The following is a 22,108-nucleotide window of genomic DNA, read 5'->3' on the forward strand; positions in this document are numbered from 1 at the left end:
CACAGTATACAGTTGACATTTTTATTTTGTTATGCTTAGAATATCTTGTTTTCTATCCTTTCACTCCCACCCCAACCCCATCCCTCTTCAATTGCTGCTGTGGACTGCAAATTTCCCCATTGCGGGACGAATAAAGGTATTCTGATTCTGATTCTGATTCTGATATATATATAGTTATCAATTTGACAACTGGCTTATAAAAAGCCATACATTGTTCGTGAAGATGGATATTGGTCAGCTTCTATAGTACTACACTTTTCTATAGTACTACACTTCATGAGACTGCTTACCAAGCTGGTGCCTCAACAAAAACTATAGAGAAAAATAAACAATCTGGAAACATCACTAATATACCGTAAATAATTAGATTAGTTATATCTTGGAAAAGAAATCGTGTGTAAATAAACAAAGCTGGAACCTGCTGTTGGATTGTAAAAAGCACATTACTGAGGTGAATGCATATTTTCTACATGTTTCTACTGTTTGCTTGTGTATTTTAATGACTGATTGAACTTGTGGTGTCATCCCACAGTCCCTTTCTGAAAATAATCACTCAAACAAAAAATAACCATCTTTTCAACGAGTGTGACGGTTGTACTGAGTGGAACAGAGCTATCCCAATAAAAAAAGACACCAGCTACCGCTGCATAAATGTCCGAATCCAATGGCACGTTGCTTCAAATGCACAAATACGTGCTACCATTAAACTACCAGTCGTACTGATCTCAAAAATCAAAACAACATGGTTACATTGCACAATAGATTGACATTCTTTCATGTCTTTATTTATTTATAATGGAATGTAAGATGACATAACATGTTCACAAATGAGTTAACAAATGAGTCAAAGCTCACCTCCAAATAAATCGTAGATCCAGCATTAAAAAATATACATACCGTAATCAAATACATATTGTAATCGTGAACTCGGCCATTTGACCAGGCAATGCTCATTTAAAAATAATATACAGAATGAGTTGCATTTAGCATATACAGCAAGTATCGCTTCAAATTACCGAATACCTGGACTTGACAATGGCAGTATTTCACCACAGATATGTGCTGGTTTTGTTCATGGTGTAACTAAGTGCTCACTATATATGAGGAGATAAGCATATCCCTTGGGTTTTACACTGAGGGATGAATCTTTGCATTTCATTTATCATGTTACGTTATTTAGGCTACTCCTTTGGGAAAACAGACTCGCTCTTGTCATAAGTTATGCTAATGGAGGTTACTACCAACTGTGAATTGTGGACCATCAATTGAACATCGTGGACAATCGATGAGATGAGCGATGAGAGTGATGTCAATCTTTGAGTGATTAATCATAGAGGGAGGTCCTGAACTCCCTGAAAGCATCAAGTCCAGCAGGTCATTCAGGCACAACACCACCTCCACTGGCGCTCCCCAAGACCCAACCCTTTTTACAAAGTACACCATGCCCCGGTCTCTGCCAATCTCCATAATAAACAGGCCTCGGGCAGCACCAGAAAGCGGATAATGGTTCACCTGGAGGTAACGTGAAAAGAAAACAGAACCCTTTACATAACTAATTGAGACAGAGATCGAAACAACAAAGCAAACACTGTACTAGTCTTGAAGAAAGGATAATCTAAACATGTCATAAACTGGAAACCTGTTATTTTTTTAAGCGCAAAGCCACACACACTTATAGTATTATGAAGATTTAGATTTGCGAAAACTTTCATCAGCGAGGGAAATTTGACCATGGGTTCCAAACCCCAAAGAGCACAGATAGGTGTTATTTGTCCATCCGTTTCAGTTCTCCTCACCCTTGAGAGACACATATGTTTATAGTCTAGTCATTCTTTGCCATTCACATGGAAACCGGGTGTTTGTTCTCCTCAGTTTTGGAAAAGGAATTATTCCATGTTCTAAAAATATGCAGACCACCTCCAAGGTAAAGAATGTCCGACATGGTCATCTTCCATTTTTGTTGAGAATTTGGGTGGTGTTTGTGCATGGTCTTGTGAAAATTGGGACAACCACATGGTGGTCTCAGGAAAGATGCATATGTATGTGAGCATGGAAACACAAAGGCAGGTCATTGCAATCAATCCAATTGGGGACCCCTGTCTCAAACGTGATGGTTCACAAAACATCACAACATGTTGATCATTTGACATAGTATATCTGCATTTTTTCTTAGGGGGTTAAAAAGTTTGGTCCACTGTTTCGATAACAAATGCATGTATATACATTAAAAGCATGAACCTTCTAAATCCAATCTCAAAGTGATCATTTTCGAGCGGCCAATTTTCTCCAAATGAATGCTGTGCAAACATGTCACATCCGTTCACGGATGGCGAAACACAAGGCTGCTATTGTTGGAACCTTGAAGAAAACCACAGGACAGCTACCATAATCTGATAAAATACGAGGGGCATCAACCATAAACCCGCATGAGTTTGTAGACGCGTGGCAATGAAGAGACCTACGGACTAGCAGTACAAAAGTCAGTGCTGCACTAAAAATGGCAAAGGCAAGTTAATTCAGTGAGCCCAATGACTAAATTATTTATAATTACAATTTACTAAGCAAGCATGGATGTGCCCCACCGCTCTGCTGGACTCAAGAAAGGAGGCCCGATATGAGAAAAACAATTTATTTGGGAGGTTTTGTCGAAGCTTGTTGCTAAATGGGCATCTATTGTGGTTAGAATGCTAATGAGCCTATCCCCATATTTGTGAATTAGGACATCAAAAGGCAGGGGAAGCTCCTGCTCGGAGGCTACACTCTGCTTCGCAGTGGCATTACAAGGCTGGAAATATGCAGTCATGTTGCCTTTGATAAATTGGAGTGGCGATGAGATTGACAGTATGATGTTTACATTTTTTTGTGGACGTGCCAGCATCCAGCCACATGGTGACACATATTACAAGATCATCTCAGTACCATTCATAATTACCCTCTATTCACCAAGGCCTCGTTTAGTGAGCTATTATCAGAGATCATTGTTATTCCCCTCCATGTATGTTCAGAATCCCAGCGAGACCAATATGTCTGAGGAAGATAACCGTGCTATTTTGGTTAACTCCATTGTGTACATGAAAGTGAAAACATTGGCCCTAGTGAGAATTCCCATTAGTGATTTCATAGGATTAAACAAGCAACAGAGCATAAAAAATATCCATTGAATTTTGTATCTTGGATTATTTTTATTTGTTGTCTCTATCCGAATAAATGCTAATAATAGGGTGTTTTAGGGACAAAAAAAGAGTCAAGAGAGACATGATTTTAGAGCTGCCCCCCCAAAAAAATAGTAACCAATTAATGAGAAAATGGGCCAACCATTTAAAGAACTTATTGAGCGTACTGGGACCAGTTTAACTCTCACAGGTAGCCAACATTTTGTGATGCCTTTTGTAATGCAATTAGAAAAAAATAATTAGACCCAAAACATTGACATCAAATCATTGATTCAAATTCAAGATAAATAGCTGGATAACAAAGATAATTGTTAGTATGGATTTATTTTTCTGAAAACACCAAATATCTGGTCCAGATCTGTTGTAGGGCTAACATTGGCAAAAAAAAAAATCATAAAAGTGAGAGGACGGTTAACTTAATGTCTTCACGTGAAGACGAGGTTGATTTTTTTTTTTTTTTTTTTTTTTTTTTGGGGGGGGGGGGGGGTCAGTTTTGGTGAAGTGGTAGTAGGCCATCCTCCCAATCTGTGGGAAATAAATAAATCTCTGGTGTCTAAGGCCAAACGCGATGAATCATCCCTATTGTGAAAGTGCACCTCTGCAGAGTCCTGAGAAGACAGCTGGGAGATAAGAAAGGTATGAGAGAGTGCGTCCCCTCTTCACATCGATCCTTTCCACCACCTGGGGAGAGGGTATTCACACGCCAAACCACAGATAAAGCCATAGGGAGGGCCATGGTGAGAAAGGTTTGCAGTTTCAGCAACCACCTCAGAGTGATAAAGACGAGACCCCCCCTCCCACCCCCATTAAAATAAGGCTTCTGGGCTTCCCATGAGGCATTTGTGTGTGGGTTTGGGAGGAGGGGGTAATCATTGCCATCACTCTTATTAATGTTGCAAAACTGTACTTGATTGCAACCATCATTTTTGTTGGGTTTCAGGGAAAATAACATCAGTGGCCTGAAAACATCACATATTAGTTTCCTTCAGATTACTGACCTTGATTTTATTAAGCATTAAATTGTTGGACAAATATGTTTTAATACACAGAGGCATTCTAAGGCTTTATAATTAATTGGAACAGCTGTTTATGAGTCTTGTCGCCACTGTTGTTGAGTCAGAAAGCCAAGCTATTTGGCATGTTTTGTTTACACAATGATGACATGTAAAAAATGAAGTTTTGGTGTGTTTGTTAACAGTTATGAATATAGTCGGTAATACAGTGATACCTCGGCTTACAAACGCTTTAGCTAACGAATTTTTCGCCTTACGAATGTTAAATCTGCGAGAATATAATCTTGGCATACGAACTATTTTTCAGGAAACACACGGAGCGCCACAATGAGTGATGCATCGTTCGCGAACGAGCCGGTCTTGGAGCTCCTGAAATGGCAGCCGGCTTTTTTTCCCTCTATTCCCCGCCCCCAGTCTTTGGTTAAAGCCGCATGTGATTGGTCAAGATCCGTGGTAGAGGATAGAGAGGACACGCAACACGCAGCAGTGAACGGGGGGATTGGTTACAGAAACAGAAACACACACACACACACACACACACACACACACACACACACACACACACACACACACACACACACACACAAAAGGGACACGACAGCTTGAAACAAAAAACAAAAGTGAAAAAAAACAAAAGTGAAATGGATAGAAAACAGGGAAATTTGGACTTGTTTCAACTTTATTGATCAGGCTCCACAAATAAGCCACACAAGCCATCTGTACAATTTGAAGAGAACATACAAGCAAGGGAACCAGGTATTAATGAAGTTTCTAGTGTGTCTGCCTGCATCTGTTGAAATATCACAACTTCTAAGATGTACAACTCCGAGCTCCTTGAGACACTTTATGCAAAAAAATATCCATTCCATCAAGCCATCAATGACCATCACAAAGATAAATAAAACAACTTCATTATACAGTACAGTTTATTTCTTCAATTACAATACCATGGCAAATTTATTATACATACAATAATGTATATTGTGTGTAGTTTTAAGGCTTATTTAGTTGAAAATTATGTTTCATGGGGACCTGGGAACGGATTATTCTCATTTTAAAGGTTTCGTATGGGAAATTAATGTTTGTAATACACACTTTTCCCCTTACACACACTTTCTGGGAACCAATTAAGTTCGTAAGCCAAAGTATCATTGTATTGTCAAAGGAAAGTGTATTTACGTGAACCAAACAAGTAATAGCTTCTACACATTTTCAAACTAACTCCTCACTTAAAATTTGCTTTCTTTTTGCTGCGCAACAACTGAACACAGACCTGTTTAAACCAAAAATATAAATCTGTTGGCACACTTGTCACACTTGTAGAATGTGGCTGGGTTATGAAGATAAACCATGAACTTCGATGACAATCACATAACCCCTCTGCTACCATTCCTTATTCTGTTGTGAATACAAAGTAGGAAGCTCTGTCAAGGAGCCACAGCTGTATTAAAATAATAAATGTAGTCTTCATGATGAGAAACCAGGAGTGCCACTACAGGTAGTGTGATTAGATGGCAATGGGAATTCATCAGCACACTGTGCACTCAAACGGACATCGTGCAGATTGACGGGTAAGTGCTACTTTCTCCTTAATGATGAATTTTTACTGCATCTATCTCAAGCCTGTGAATAGACACGTGTCAAGGGTCTAGGAAAATAATAATTGTGCCTTTGTTGTGGAGTCTCTTAAAAATAGGGAAGATCTTCTTTTCCTTTCGGCTTTTCCCTTCGGGGGTCGCCACAGCGAATCAGTGTCCTCCATCTTAAGAGGTTTGATTTGCATGTTTGTTTTGGCCAAGCTTTTACGTCGAATGGCCTTCTTGTGTCCCCTTATGGCTACAGAACAAGCAACTCTATAAACCTAATAAATATGAAGATGCTCAATAAAATATGTTGATAGCACTGGAGATTGAGGAATGTCTTACAGTGAAATGCTCTTACCATTCATTTCATCACGAACAAATATCCAAAGTCCTTTCAGAAAGCCTAAACGACAACAAAAACAATGCTCTGATCTTACATAAACTAAAATAAACAAAGTTATAGTTCCATCCATCCATTCATCCATCTACCATCCATCTTGGACTAAGGAAAAACAACAGAAAAACTAATCTCTTAAATTTGAGTAGCTTCTTGGATGACAGATGGGCAAAGAGTGGCATATACAAACTTTCCTCTTTTGGCTGAAAAATACAATTCATCATCTAATTAGAGGCTTTCATCCCACTGTGTGGGGAAATTATTATTTCAATCATGTCACAGACAAAGTAAAATTTCAGAAAAGAACAGTGAGGTTTGGGTTGCTGCATTCCAGCTCCTTCCACCATTATTCTAACACCACGGTTGGCTGCTTGAGATTTCCTTCACTGCTTTGATGATAATGCGCTTCGGCAGGCCAGTGGAGTAATGACCAGCTCTCAGTGTGGCACAGTGCAAGGTTGCGCTGCACTTCACGCTCATGTTTTCCGTTTTACATTCAGTCACATTCATCACAGACACTTGATGAACATCCTCTATCTACACTTAAATCTGCCGCGGATCCAGAGAAACATATCGAGGGCCTCAAAACAAAATCAATTGATCTTGTAAAGGAGCAGCAAATAGGAGATTCACTTACCACCCCCTCCTCCAAGTAGACTTGAGTTTGCTGAAAAGAGAGAAATGAAATGTCAACAAAGCTGGCACACAAAAAGCCTACAGTGAGTGCTCAACATCTAATACACAGTTCGTCACGTCAAGAAAATACAGAAATATTCATATATCAATCACAGAGGCCCGCGCGGAAATCAAAGATGCGCGATGCAGGCCACGGTGAAAGTTGCACTTTTCACCTACAAAATGACGTTCGTGTCTCATGAAAGAAAATCAAATAGTGTCGTTCCATCACATCAAATCGACTAATTAGAAGATGTATTGCTGAGAGCAAGGCTACATTAAAAAAACTTTAGCGTTGTCGAAGCAATTAAAAATGCCCTGTGGCCCGAGAACGTTGGGTTTTTCGAAGTGAAACACAAGCATGGGAAATGTGTGGGTTGTTATGGAAACATGTCATAGAAGTGAACAGGTTCCAGGAAGAGTAATACTTTGAATGCGTACAAACCAGATGCATTGCTCGTGTTGCTTGTAAAACAAAGCACCGTTTCGATATTTTGCAGCAGGCAGCATGTAAGAAAAGTTCATGCAGTTATTGAAGTGGCGAGCATACCATGTGACAATTAACCTATTTAGCTTTTGCTCTGTAAAAGAGATCCGTTCCACACGAAAAAGATTAGAAGGATGGATTGTTAAGAATATATATCAGTTAATTGGGGTGTTAGAGAAAGTAGGAAGTTTGTGTTTGAAGTCCGGTTCATGCAACGGGCACACACAATCATACTGTAAAATATTCCAATAATGATAATCTGTTCCAGTGAGATCATGAGCAGACAAAAGTTGCCCATTTAACTCATTCACCTCCATTCACAAATGTATTTGGTAATTGAAAATATGACGGAGAGCGCCATTCCCGAATTAGTTCAGGTTTTGTTTTTTTCTTGTTTGGGTGCTGATAAGGCGTTGGCCATGACCTCTGGCAAGTTTCTTTCCTTTCCACAAGGGGCAGCATTTCCCCTTTTTCCATGTTAGCACTTTGCTCCAGCTTCAGCTGTTGTTAAAGCGCTATATACACCAATTGCATTGTATTTCAAGCTGATATAACCCCAGACCCACATAAATCTTTTTTTTTATGAAAGAAGAGAGTCTAAGGTTTCTTGTTCTACATTGAATGTTTTATGTAATCCTAAAACTCAATATTCTGTGGGTCCTGGAATTCGAGTGACAATGACGAAACCCCTGGCACTGGGGTGGACACTTTTTTTGCACACCGTCTGGCAGTGAAGGAGTTAATAGCTGTTTCCGTTAAAAAATATAATAATAACAATGAACATGTGATGTCAGGAAGAACTTAACCATCACATCCATGTTTTTCTTTTTTTAATTTTTTTATGATAGACAGCGGGAGGACTTGTGGAGCTTCCACAACATTCTGTAGCACCATTGTTGTCACTGAGCAGCACGCGCATAAGGTAACAAGGACAAAATAAATATCACCCGCTGCAGAATTTGCTTTATCAAAGGTCTTTTGTGTTGTTTTTGTTTTGGTGTGTGTGCATGTAGGGTAGGCGTAGAACATAACGGACAATAAACTCCAACAATGATATACTGACAGTCTGATGTCATGTTTACAATGGTGGTTCTCCATTTCTGTGAGGAGACATGTTCCTAAACCTTTTTTTCTTTTTATGTCTCGACTGTCAACTTGCCACTCAAAAACGATAATTTAAGGTAGATTGTCGCATGAAAAAGCTGATGTATTAAAAGATAACAGCGGGGTGCAACAATTGAGGTGACAAATGACTGATAGGTTATGTACAGTACTTCTGGTTAAAAGGTCTCATTCCACTGTATTTTCATGTCAGTTTTTTATCGGGTTGATGGGAGCATTTGGATTGGGCGTGTAGAGAGCACAAAGAGAGCAGGTACCATATTTTCTGGTGTATAAGGCTCACCCAAAAGCGTTAATTTTCTCAAAAGAGGACCCTGCACCTTATAAGCAGTCGCGCCTTATATGTGAAGTAAATATAGAGCATCAACAGGTCTCGCAACTAATTTCAGAAGCTACCGACTCCATTTCCGCCTGTAGGAGAAATTGTGCGCAACCCCTGCCTCTACTTCAGTGCCTTATAATGTGGTGTGCCTAATCTTTGGAAAACCTTTATATATATATATATATATATATATTATATTTGGAAAACTGTTTTCATTCATTAAATGTGCGCCTTTTGTCCGATGCACCTTATGTATGTATATGGAAAAAGTTTGAAAATACACCATTCAATGGGGTGCGCCTTAAACTCCGGTGCGCTGTTGCCTTTCAGAAATGAAAAACTGCTCAACTCAAACCATGTCAAACACAATTCTATGCCTAAAACAATGCTGAAATGTTTATTCTAAGGATTTTTGATTGATCTACGTTACTGGACGATTACGAACGCAATGAAAATCAACATATCAGCGCACGTTGAAAAGGAAGTCAAACCGAGGTATTTGTAGTTTTCTGAAAGTCTATCATTTTCTTGTCACCTGGGGAGTCTTCTCATTCCTGATCTATTAAAACACTTGGGTTTAATTACTTGACATTATGGAAATGCATGCCAGAGGGGGGCCGCTTCATTTACTCCACACCTAATCAGAGAATGAAGATGTGTTTTCTAATCAGTCTGACAAATCTTGGACGTGCGCGCGAGACGGTATCAACGAGAGCTGTGAGAATACTATATGAGGATGTTTTCTCGCCACGTGACTTGATCTCGTAGTGCAGGGAGTGTTTGGCAACCATCTCATCTGTTATTGGTAAAATAAATATGAAAGCAGAAAGGTCTGGGAGTTAAAGTGGTCCTGCATGCGTTTTCATTTCCTGTCTCCCCCATCACCTCTCTTTTAATAGTCAGAATGTCATGAAACATGTCCCAGCTGTTTATCTGTCAGCATGCTATACTGTGTATGCAAATAATATCCGCAGCCAGAGCCACACTTGTCAGTAGTAAAAAATAAATTAAAAAAAAAAACAATAAAGTACCAAACTCGGGCTGAAGATAAGCATAACAGTTTTTTCGCACTTGTAGAACCCAAATTAAAATGCCAGAAAAAAATAGGTATTGCAACGTCAATAGCTGTCGTGAAACTTATCTACGGAAGCCTCCAAACAAACAAAAAAAAAAAAACACTCACAAAAATAATCACGGTAAAAATAAAAAGATGGGGTGCCCAAATAACTAATTCACTGCCACTCTAATTGAAAATATTACGTGTAGCGCCAGTCCCGAATTTGTTCAGGTTTTGTTTTTTCTTGCGGGTGGGGTGTGCCGCCGATAATGCGCTGGTCAGACCTCTGTCAATGTTTTTTCCCCTCCACGAGGAGGCAGCATTTGCCTTTTGTACAGCTGCCCCCACTTGCACCTCATATTACTCCAGACGCATATAATTTAGGATTTACACTTTTTTTCTGATGAAAGAAGAGAGTCTAAGGTTTCTTACACTGCATTGAATGTTTATGTAGTCCTAAAATTCAATATTATGTGGGCCCTGGAATATGAGTGAAAATGCCAAAAACCCTGGCACTGGAGTGGACACATTTTTGCACATTGTCTAGTAGTGAATGAGATATTACACTGACGAGCAAGTAGTGAATCGCAAAATATCATCAAATGCCACGCCCCTGGTTCCGAGTAATTCAATGTAATTTCTAGACAGGTTGACAGAATCCTGTACACTAACAATAAAACCACATGGCATCGATAGAAAAATAACCGTTCACACAGTCACTGAGTTGGAACAGAACTGTCGGTGCCTCCACACAGGTGAGGCAAGTGCACCACTACACATCATTGACAAGTCAACAGTGATGAATTTTGGATTAGCCTTAATTAGTCTCACAGTGGAGAAATTTCATAGTAGCAAAGTGATGAAAGTAAGAGGAAAGGAAGATGTTGAAAAACAAAATCCAGAACCTGCTGTTCAGGCAGCCATTCTCACTGTGCAACCTTGAAGTCAACATTTTGCATTTAAAAGCAGAATGAAAAATAAAATAAAGAAAGAAATACGAAACTAGTAATGCTAGTCCGTGAGGTGATCATCCATAGAAAAAAAACACTCACAGTGCTAAACTTCACAAGACATACCATGAATCAAATGATTGAAGAGTGAACGCTTTGTCAAGGACAGCACAACCACCTATCTATCCACCTAAATAACAACCATTAAATAAATTGAAATAGTATTGTCTTGAATTGTAAATATTCAAAAAGATAAAAAATATTAAAAGAGAAATAGCTTTTCTCAGTTAAAGTATGCACAGAGGGTTAAAGTGAGCCAATTAAGGAAAGCACAGTGGAGAAGCGTAGGCTATGACGTGTATCAGAAAGTGAATTGTCCCAGTGGCAACCACGACGTAGGTCATAAATCTCAATGGATGGGCTCCCGGGGCTTCCTGGAGATGGCAGGTCATTAGAAACCTCTGGTCCACAACATTGAGCTAACTCATCCACCACATGCTTTCACTGGCACTGTGGGAACACCACTTCCAGTGTGTCTTTTTAACTCCTAATCCCTCAAAACCCCCACCCATCCCCTCTACACACACACAGACACACGCACGCACACACACACACACACACACACACACGCGCGCGCGCGCGCGCGCGCGCACACATTACACAGCCAATGGAAACACAGAGGGTTAAACTACTGTATACAGTAAAGTCTCGTTATATCGATATCGGATATATCGATAGTCCCGGTTATATCGATACTATTTCTATGCACGCACGGAGAAAATTACATGCAAACAGGGTCGGATATATCGATAGTCCCGGTTATATCGATATTTTTTCGGACTCCCTTGAATATCAATATAACGAGACTTTACTGTATTTCCATAGAGAGGAAAATATTGATTACAGAGCCAGAAGGTATGACAACCCCAGCTTATGAATCGTGGCACCACATCAAAATTCTTCTTCTCCACCAGCACCCTCAAACCTCACTTTGTGTGTTCATTTGTAAAGCATCCATGCAGCGTATTGCATTGCAGGGGGTGAGGAGGCATGTTTCTGGGTGGCTTGTTTTTGCCTCATCTGCGCAATTCTTGATCATGCAGCTAAATGGGATTCTCAATTTAAAGATTTACTCAAAGATCATCATCTTGTTTTAGAGAATCTCCATAAAATCAAGCACTTATTATCCAGAGATTGGCATGTTACTAAAATGCATTGGCATTCGTCATTCACCAGCGGCCTTGCCACCCATCCCTCATTGTAAGTCCATCACTGCGTCACTATTTTAACCAGTATAATTGCTAAATTGCCGTTTGGTTTTGGACCACCACTAAATTGTAGTGGTTCGGCAGTCCGTTAATCTGTCATAATGGCACAATGAACTGTGAATATAAGCATGAACACAAAAAAATGCTTTGATTAATCACTCGTAGATGAGACCAACAATTGAGACAGACGTTACACATTCTTCCCATCCTGCTTCAATGTCGAAAATGTCACATTTCAAAGACTTATTCAGACAAAGTACTTTTGGCAAACTTTATTTTTGTGTGAAACACACAGAAACAAATTTTCCACTCGAACAACCTTTCTAACAAGCACTGCTACTAGGCCTATGCACACACGCAGTCACATCCACAATAGCCACATTATAATGTGCAGGCACGACAGCACAAAGAAGTACCACAGGAAAGATTCAAGCAAGGGCCAAATTTGTAAAGCAGACCTTCAAACGCCTCTGTGAAATACAGCATTTGATTTCGAACCCTCAATGATAGATGATTTCTGTTTTCACAGAGAAATGGCATTTAAAAATCCAATAGTTCTACAATGAAGGAAAAGAGGCAGCATAGGTATTTTTTATTTGCGGCGTGTTAAAAATGTATGTTACGCCACATGATGCCTTGCCTCATTATTGAGGTTTTTGTTCTTTATAGCTTCAAGTTGCCCAAAAGAAAACTAAGAGTCAGACCAACTTGTGTTGGAGCACTTTTCTTGTCACACACATTCTGACGCGGACAAACGAGTCAGGAAGCTGAGAAAATGATGCAACTTTGGCTTAAGTATGCATGGTGTGCTAAACATTTAGCAAGACATCATCTCAATATTTCATGTTATATGGACCACAAGTCATGCACAATGCCAAAATTATAATACTGTGTACAAAAGTGCCATACTGATGTGCTGGACAATTTACAGCAAGCATGAATATTTTATAGCTGCAAACCGTGCTTGGGCGCCGTACATGCACACATAATTTTTTTGCTGTGTTTAACCACAGAAAAATGCTTGCGAATGAATGTCAAGTCTGTAAAAGTAAAATATATTTTTTCCTTTATTATTAGAAATGATGTTAGAATGGGTAAATACAGTTGTAAAAAACACATTGCCTTTCATTCTAAACTATTGTCCTATTTTGTTAGCAATAAGAATAAGGACTTTGCAGTGCATTTTAACAAGGGTTTAAATGAACTGTGGAACTTTCAAGCCCACTCAGACTTTTGTGATTAACGTCTATGTGAATACATTTCACTTAACATTTGTTTGCAAATAACATTGATTTTTCGTTGTACTAAGTTCATCCTGTCTACTTGATATCTAATTTTAAGCAGATTCTTTACTTACAGACAGTGTAGGTGTTCAAATACCTGACATGTTTCGGCGACTACTTCCGCGCCTCATCACTCATATCAGAGATGTGTGGGCTGTGTCTGAAAGCAAACACTGCTAATACCCCAGTACCACAGAGTTCTTTTGTTACTTGTCATACCTATGTTGTTGTGTATGCTGCAACAAGCATACCGCAGGACTGTGGTGATGTCTGAATGTATCAAAGTGACAACAGCGTGGTGTCACAATGATGAATACCCCTTCCTCTGCATGCTTGTCACCTTCATAACAAATAAACAATAGCAGATGCCAAAAAACAGCTCATGTCTATTGTTATAATTACCTGACCTTCAAATCCACATTAATGAGCCTGTGATGATCCCAGTCTCTTTCATCAGTTGGCTTCCGAGCCCTCCTTTTATCTAACAAGGTCACCTTTCACAACACCGTTTTCCCCTGAAATACAGCCCCCCCCCCATCCTCATAAATATACATCTACCTGCAATCCCCAAATCTGTAGAAGGTTGAAAGAAAGTGAAGATGCAGGCAGCTACTAAAACACAGGGAAATGTATTTTAGACTTAACTTTAAAATAATATTACATTTATTAGTTCCACAATGGAACAAAGCAACCGCTTTTAACAAGGTACAAATTGAACAACATTTATTTTGTCGCCTGAAAGGGATCATGACAGACTGTGTGAAACTACAATGACCCGCGCCAGTCAATGGCCAGGACAGCATGCTCATGGTGGAATTCCATAAGGGGGAACAATAAATATACAAATAAATGAATGAATAAATACATGGATAAAAACATACATAAATTGGTTAAAAAAATGGATGAATAAATAAATAAATAAATATTTGCTTGCCAGATAATACACGTATAACTTATTTTTAATAAATTATTATGCTATTTGCACAACAATTTTAATGGGAAATATATCTCTAATATGTATACTTCATAGAGTGTACTGTTAGTTGTTCTTCCATCATGTTTTGGGCCATTTGCTGCATTTTATAGTTTGACGGTTTATCGGTTTCACAATTCAGTATGTATTTAATTCACCATTGGCAGGCTTGGTAGAACAGAAAATACCTGCATGGTTGAACAGGGCCTTCAATATCCACAGCTATGTGCAAACAAGGTAAAATTACAGCATCCACTCACATAATCCTCAATAACTTCAATTAGTAGTTCCACACACACAGAAGTGCTGTACAAGTGAGACATAATGCTTCAGTGCTGAGCCACGGAACATTATGTGCCTGGAACAGTTAGCTGAAAAAGAGGCTGTGGTTGTCCTTAGGCAGGCCAGCTGGTAGAGTCAGAAGAGTACAGTCCAGATTTTGGAAGTGCAGAAGCCAAATGTCATTTCTATGCTTATAACTGCAATTTAGGTTCCTTTGCCCATAAAAATTTAACCAAAACGCTCTGGCCTTACCGGCATCAATTTATGAGCAGCAGTGTTGGTACAAAGGATTTGTGTGAAATAAGTTCAGACAAATCCAATTTAAGTCACTAGACAGAAAAATGCAATGGCATACATTAAATAAAATAGCTTTATTGAAATTAAACTAAATCTATCTAATATTATTCGTGGGAGCAATTGCTGCAAATTGCCCAGTAGAGAAACTCATTCAATTACATGTATAAGTTTAATGATGAGATACTCAGAAGATCTCTCGGTAACTCTCGATATAAAAAATAGAGCAGTTCTCTTACATACAGCAATTGATATTTACAGTAGATCCAATCAAATACTTGGACTATCAGGTTGAGCCAGTTCGGAACATAATCACATTTCCGGGTATCAGAATGTTGCACATATAAGACTTATTTTTATTGACACCCACAAAAATGTGCTCACAGGTTGGATATCACATTAATGGTGGGAAATGTTTTGCAATCGTTGCATCTCAGTCTCTCGAGAGTGCCAGAGCGGAGAGAGAAAGAAATAAAGATGGTCGAGAGAGAGAGTGAGTGAGAGAGAAAGAGAAAGAGGGAGAGGGAGAGGGAGAGGGAGAGGGAGAGGGAGAGGGAGAGGGAGAGAATCCTCATTATGACACTGTTCACCTTTTGTGGCTTTGCTTTTTCACGTATTTATTTAAATGCATTTAAAAAAAGATGCATTGTGTTCTGTGTGCGTATCTTATATCTTCTTTTCCCAGAAAAGCCACTCGCACAATAGAATATAAATAATAAATAATAATTATAGTGAACACATAATATATATGAGGTCGTTTTTAGGTTAGAACAAGAACAAAAAAAATGTTCTGGGATGAGGTTTCTATTGTTCGGGCTCTAATTTACAGATTGTCTCACAACCCAGGTGATAAACTGTAGCAGGCAGTTCGGTTCTACATAACAGGCTATTAGTTGCCAATAGAGGTTGTTAAGCTATCACTTATTCACCCTGTAATCAAAAAGTTGGTTGAGGTGTGGATTTAACCGCTGATGAGTTATCGGCAATACCTTTTCAATGCAATCTCTGGTGAGGAATTTTGTCAGAACTTAATGTGTACATAGTATGCCTGAAAATGACGATATTTATGTATTTATTTGGGTTTGGTTCAGATCCCAGTGAATACTCTTTGTTGCATCTTCAAGCAATCATCCATTTATTTATGAATGTATTTGTTTGCAGAGTGACAAAAAAAGATCAAAGCTTTTTTTTTTGGGGGGGGGGATGGTATTGTTTCCTGTCATGTTTGCATGTGTATGCATTCTTTCGTGATATGCTCAATATCTGGGTGTGTTTAAACCACAAACTAATTAAAGTAAAATCTTCATTAATTGTGTTTTACAATATTCCTCAAAAAAGGGAAAAAAGGAGGAATTGTTGACATAGACATACTGAAGAAACTATCAGCTCCATATACAGTGATACCTTGGCTTACGAACTTAATTGGTTCCCAGAGAGTGTGTAAGGCGAAAAGTGTGTACCCTAAAAAAATATTTCCCATAGCAAACCATTAAAATGACAATAATTCGTTCCCAGGTCCCCATAAAACATAATTTTCTACTTTCTAATTTTCTCAGCCTTAAAACTACACATACTATACCTTATTTTATGTATAATAAATGTGCTATGGTATTATAATTAAATAAATAAACTGCACTGTATAATAAAGTCATTTTATTTACATTTGTGATGGTCGATGGGTTGATGGAATGGAGTGGCCGTTTTCATCAGCATTAAACACTTGATGAGGAATTTAGCCTTCTTTGACCATCTTGAGGAATGATCCCTTGGAGGTGCTTTCTCTGCGATAATTTTACCTAGATCCTCATCAATTGTGTTCTGTTTAGCTGGGTTGATAGCTTTTTGCATCAAGTGTACAGATGGCTTGTGCGGATTATTTATGGAGCCTGGTATTTTTATTAAATGATATTTTAACCTTGGAGTCTACACTTTGCCTTTGCACTATCAAAGTTGAAACAAGTTCAAATTTCACTGTTTTCTATCCATTTTCTCACTCTCTCGCTGTCGTATGCATTCTTGACCAATCACATGGCTTTAACCGAAGACTAGGGCGGGGAATAGAGGACAAAAACAAGTCGGCTGCCATTTTGTTGTTTGCAGAACGGCCTCACTCACTCTCTCTCTGTCTATCTATTTAATGTTTGCAGCTCTGTGTTTCTGTAATCCCCCCAACCCCCACCTCCACTCACTGCTGCGTTCTTGACCAATCACGTGGCTTTAACCGAAGAATTCGGCTGCCATTTTCTTGTTAGAACTGGCTCGTTCGTGAACGACACATCACACATTGTGGTGCTCCGTGTGTATCCCAAAAAATAGTTCAAATTTTCATAAATTTAATGTTCGTAAACCGAAAAGTTCTGAAGCAAGGGGTTCGTAAACCGATGTATCATTGTATTTGTATTGGAACTGGCACCGAGAAGACGGGTAAAAAAACTGTTTCTGAAAAGAGAAATCGGCCTACATACCACATTTTATTTGAGAAGAAAATACTTCATAAAAAGAAATTATCCTCCCACCTGCAGACAGGAGAATGAAACTGAATCATCTTCATCAGCAGCAGAGGTGAAACAGTCACCTTGAGGAACTTAAAAAATATAGATTCACAATGGTTGACTCTGTTTTGGATTCTGCCACCCTCATCGTGAACGTTGCGGTGCTAAACAATTGCCAGCATCGATTGACATGCCTCGAAGCCTTACTGTTTTTATTTATTTTTTTGCCAAAACGCAACAGGAAGATGCTGTAGCCATACAAATACTAGCATACGCCACATTATATTTATTGCCTCCTCATAAAAAGGTGCATAGACTGTCGTGTGAAGATTATTTAACCTGCATTAGCCCGACTTCTGAGGTTGGTGCAGATTTCTAAAAATCCTTCTGAAAGGCAATGGGAAGGTTGAAGTGAGGGTGACAAGGGCTTTTCTAGGAAGGCATATTAAGTGACTCCGATGTGTCTTTGTCAAGCAGCACTGACTCTAAAGTTCACATTGACTAATAGGTAAACAGCAAGTGGATGTGGGGCAATATCTACAAGCAGTTCCCGGAGCTTGCTTTGCCAGACTGTTTTACACAAGGTTGTCAGCTTTGATGTTCCTGTGTCAGAGTTCCCAACTGGGTAAGGGGGGGGGGGGGTCCGTGAACACAGACCTGCTTCACTTTGGCAGCTCCAAAACATCAAGCAAACACAAAAATCACACTCGCAAACGAGTTACGCTGTGAGGAGATTCTCACTTCTGGAGGAGGCAAATTATATGGCTTTGACACGTACACAAGGGACACCCAAATATTGCGCCTGAAAGTTGAACGATTAAACAGAGATGAAACATTGTGGCAGTAACGCTGACTAAAAAAAAAAAATAGAACAGCTGTCAGAGTGAGTGTTTTCAATGTGTTTTGCTCAAACAATAATCAGGTCAAAGGAAAACATTTAGCAGATGCAAGAACATCAACATAGCATTGTAATGGTCTTGATAGGAAGGAATGCCAGTGATGGAGCCAACACATAATATTTTTGTATCTTTGACTCAAATGGTTATTGCCAATTCAAATGTAAAAAAAACAAAATGTTCTTAATTTCTATGTATAGTAAATTTCATCAAGGGGCATTGGTGAATATGTGGAACTGCCGTGGCTTGGAATTGAAGCGGATTTACATGGGACAGGAGATGTGAGACATTTTTTTTCATCAATGGATGCTATAGTTTTGTGTTTGCTTTCAACATTTAGCATGTGGCAGACGTGCATTCTGTATTTAGATAAAGAACGTGGAGGATTTTAAGTACTTGGGTTCAACGATGAGAAGGTTTCTTCAGCCGTCATCTGTACAAATTTGAAGGTTTCGGACGTTTCGCCTCCTATCCAAGAGACTTCGTCAGCGAACTAAAGTCTGACTGGTCGTATCGGCCCTATTTATATATCCCTAATGTCCAGACATGGCAGCGCCGGAACAGCTAGGATAGGTCACTACTCTCAGGTTGGGGGGAGCAGAGGACCACTCCCTGTTGCCCCACTGATTGTTCCTACATTCCTGACTAACGACTGGCCTATTTGCCCCACTCCCACCGGTATCACCTCATCAGCATTACGAATGTTGCCTAACCTGTTTTGCCTAAGCAGGCTATTGTATGAACGATCCAAATTGAACCTCACCCCACCAGACCGGTTTAATGAAGGATTTTGTTGTTTTATAAGAATCGCTTCTTTTACCCCCCTTTCAAACCATCTATGTTCTTTCGCTAAGATTTTAACCTCATTGTCGTCAAATGAGTGGTTGCTAGCTTTTAGGTGCAAATGTACTGCCGATTGAGACCACTGAAGAAAAGACTGGAAGCAGAGCTGGGGGTAGCACAGAGCCTTCTGGAGGGGTGGGGTAAATATTCCAGTGATTCCAGTATTCCAGTGATTGCTACAGAAAAAAAAACATGAGGAACTGAAGTAGTTGAACGAGCTGCACACTGGAAAACAACACCAATAATATGTCAATGTCTGAGGGTAGGCAAAATCTTTCATTGGCAGACCGCTTCAATAATGGCCATAGTCACACTAGTACACCTTGCTAGAGGACAAAGACCCATGAGTCACCCTAGCAAGTCAAGGACACGTCATTTGAAATGCATTGGGTGCCACATCACAGTGATATATCCCACCCCACCCCAGAATTAACTTGGTCTTTCCTCTGCTAGTCGTCACTCTGTGCGGGAACAGATTCTACAGACGGACAATACAAAAATAAATAATAAGACAGTCTAAAACAGAAGCACGGGAGGAGTCCATTTTTGTCCCCCAAGGTATAAGCTGGAAGAATGCCCCTGTGGGGCAATATGGATCTTTATTAGGTTTAAAATTTATACCTATGTTCCTGAGATGTAAAAGTCAGGTGTCAAAAGCAGTACATTTCAAAATAAAGACCACAGTGACAGTGTAGCCCTAAAGTAACAATGGAATATTTGTTTCTACTGTTTGCAGAGCACGTTTTGCCCCACCATTGTTTTAACGTTTGCTTTCCCGTAAACCAAAAGGGCAAACATGACAAATTGCTTGAGAAAAAAGGTCAGGGAGTCGTGTGTTTGTCAAATTCAATCTTACTGTTAAACATTGCAAATAAATAAATATATACAATTATCGTACTTTGTCAATATGGGAAAGAAAAGTTACACATCAGTGTGACCTCTATCACGGACAGTGATCTATCTGCAGTCTGAGATTAACGTAACCACTGCACAAAAAAATGGACTTTGGAATCGAGACTTCAGCACGGACAGGTATCAAAGATGGAGTGAGGCCACAGATGGCGAAAAGCATACAAAATTACAACAGTTTAATCCGGAAGGCGGGACGCATAAATGACTAAAATGAAATTGGCAGTCATACAGGTAGACAGCCACACACCAGGGTGTCGGTGGGGTCTGTTACCAGATGTGAACATCTTAAAAAAGATTATATCAAAAAAAAAGAAAAGAAAAGGCAATAAACTAAAAAAAAAAAACAATAAAATACCAATAGTAGAAAAATCGGCAGCAATTATTATGCATGGATTTCAAAATGAACATTAAGTAATTTTTACCAATATTATCCACAAAATATTAATCAACTCTGAAAGAATTTGGCTGAGCTTGCAATAATCCCATCAAGTCTGTTTGAAGCTGCCAAGAGGAAGGCATCTTTTTACAGCAGCTTAATAACCATAACATTGCTAAATTCACGTCTCAGACTGCCTTCTTTGAGCGCTGGCAGAATGACACTGTGTGGATTAGTGCACCCCTTGAAAGTAGGGGAACTTTGTAATCATTAATGGGAAGTTCTAATTATGGGAAGCCATCAGTAAAGTTCCAGTTCAAGCTCGCCATTAAGGGAACTGGAGTGCAACTTCAAATCTGCAAAGCGTTTAATTTGATTATCTTTTTTTATTTATTATTTTTTTTTGCCAAACCATAAAGAATAAAATAAGCTCCAGACGCTTTCACAGTAGTGCTTCCCGACAAAACTGGTACCAAACCATGACACATTCTCGGACCAATAATTTCATTAGTTTTAAAAATGTGTTTTGGTTGAAAATTCGACTTTCAGCAATCTATAAAAAAAAGAAAAGGAATCTTCACAGAAGGCAATATTGGTACTCTTAAGTGAAATAATTGTGTGCCGTCTAGATGTGTTCTAAATATATTTATGTTCTATTTACAACCATTGTATTCGGCAGCTATAATTAGAGGGGGGGTTGACAAAATAAAAATGTAATACTCTTCTTTCAACAGCTACCAGAGCTTCTGTCTTTGTCTGATTTAAAATAAAAATATAAATAAAATAACTGACACAGCAAAGAAGAGCCGTGTTTGCTACAGCAGGCTCCAATTTAGGAATAAGACAAAAAGAAAGTACACGCTCTGTCATGCGCAAACAAGGATGTGGTTTCATCTTCAACGTTCATCTTTAATGAGATGCGATGCAAGATGAACCGGGGTCCTGTGGTAGCAGGTCCAACAAATTGCTGCTCTGCCAAGCTTCACACAGCAACATGACAGATACGGTAAGTGCGGTGAAAGTCCATCAACAAAGCATTAAGATGGCACAAAATTATTGTTTTTGTGGTTAACTGCGTTAGGTAATAATGCAGGCGCAGCAAGAGAACTTTCTCAGAGTGGCGTCGCTTCAATGTGACTTAAGCACTATAAATGTCTTTGAATGTGTTTATTTGTTAATGTGCTTCTGTCACTGTGTCAGAAAAAACAATCAATATATATATATACACACACACACACACATATATATACATACATACACATATATACATACATATACATATATACATACATATATATATACATACATACATATATATACATACATACATACATACACACATATATATATATACATACACACACATATATATATATATATATATATATATATATATATATATATATATATAGGGTTATATATATGATATATATATATATATATTGGTATATTATATATATATATATATATATATATATATATATATATATATAGTGATTGAGTGGAATATTCACTAACTCAGTTTCATATTTTAGAGGCGAAATGTGATGGAGGAGCCCTGGGCTGTGTTCAAAATTATCATATGTGAAATGGGAGTTCACACTCAACCTCCCCCCACTTAAAGTTTCTCTGATTAACGCCAAATAAAGTTCAGCTTATTCTGACTTTTTTTTGTTTATGTTTTCAAGTAGAATCCTGTAGGGTTTGGGA

At 38.8% G+C, this 22,108-nt stretch overlaps 1 protein-coding gene across 3 annotated transcripts in view; it reads right to left on the minus strand.

The window, feature by feature from the left end:
* The window catches only part of macrod2 (mono-ADP ribosylhydrolase 2), a 315,136-nt gene that overhangs the window by 244,367 nt on the left and 48,661 nt on the right, over positions 1–22,108 (minus strand). For 2 of the 3 annotated variants that reach the window (XM_089012536.1, XM_089012535.1), the window contains exons 4-5: positions 6,804–6,833; positions 6,128–6,172 (exon numbers count right to left, since the gene is read on the minus strand). In XM_089012536.1, the coding sequence (XP_088868662.1) occupies positions 6,128–6,172; positions 6,804–6,833 (75 nt within the window). The remainder of the gene's footprint in view (positions 1–6,127; positions 6,173–6,803; positions 6,834–22,108) is intronic. The other variant, XM_089012537.1, reaches the window with a different exon arrangement.

This window comes from Hippocampus bargibanti, linkage group LG13 (genome assembly GCF_051943395.1).
Source record: "Hippocampus bargibanti isolate YZ-2025 linkage group LG13, ASM5194339v1, whole genome shotgun sequence".
In the NCBI taxonomy this organism is placed as follows: Eukaryota; Metazoa; Chordata; class Actinopteri; order Syngnathiformes; family Syngnathidae; genus Hippocampus; species Hippocampus bargibanti.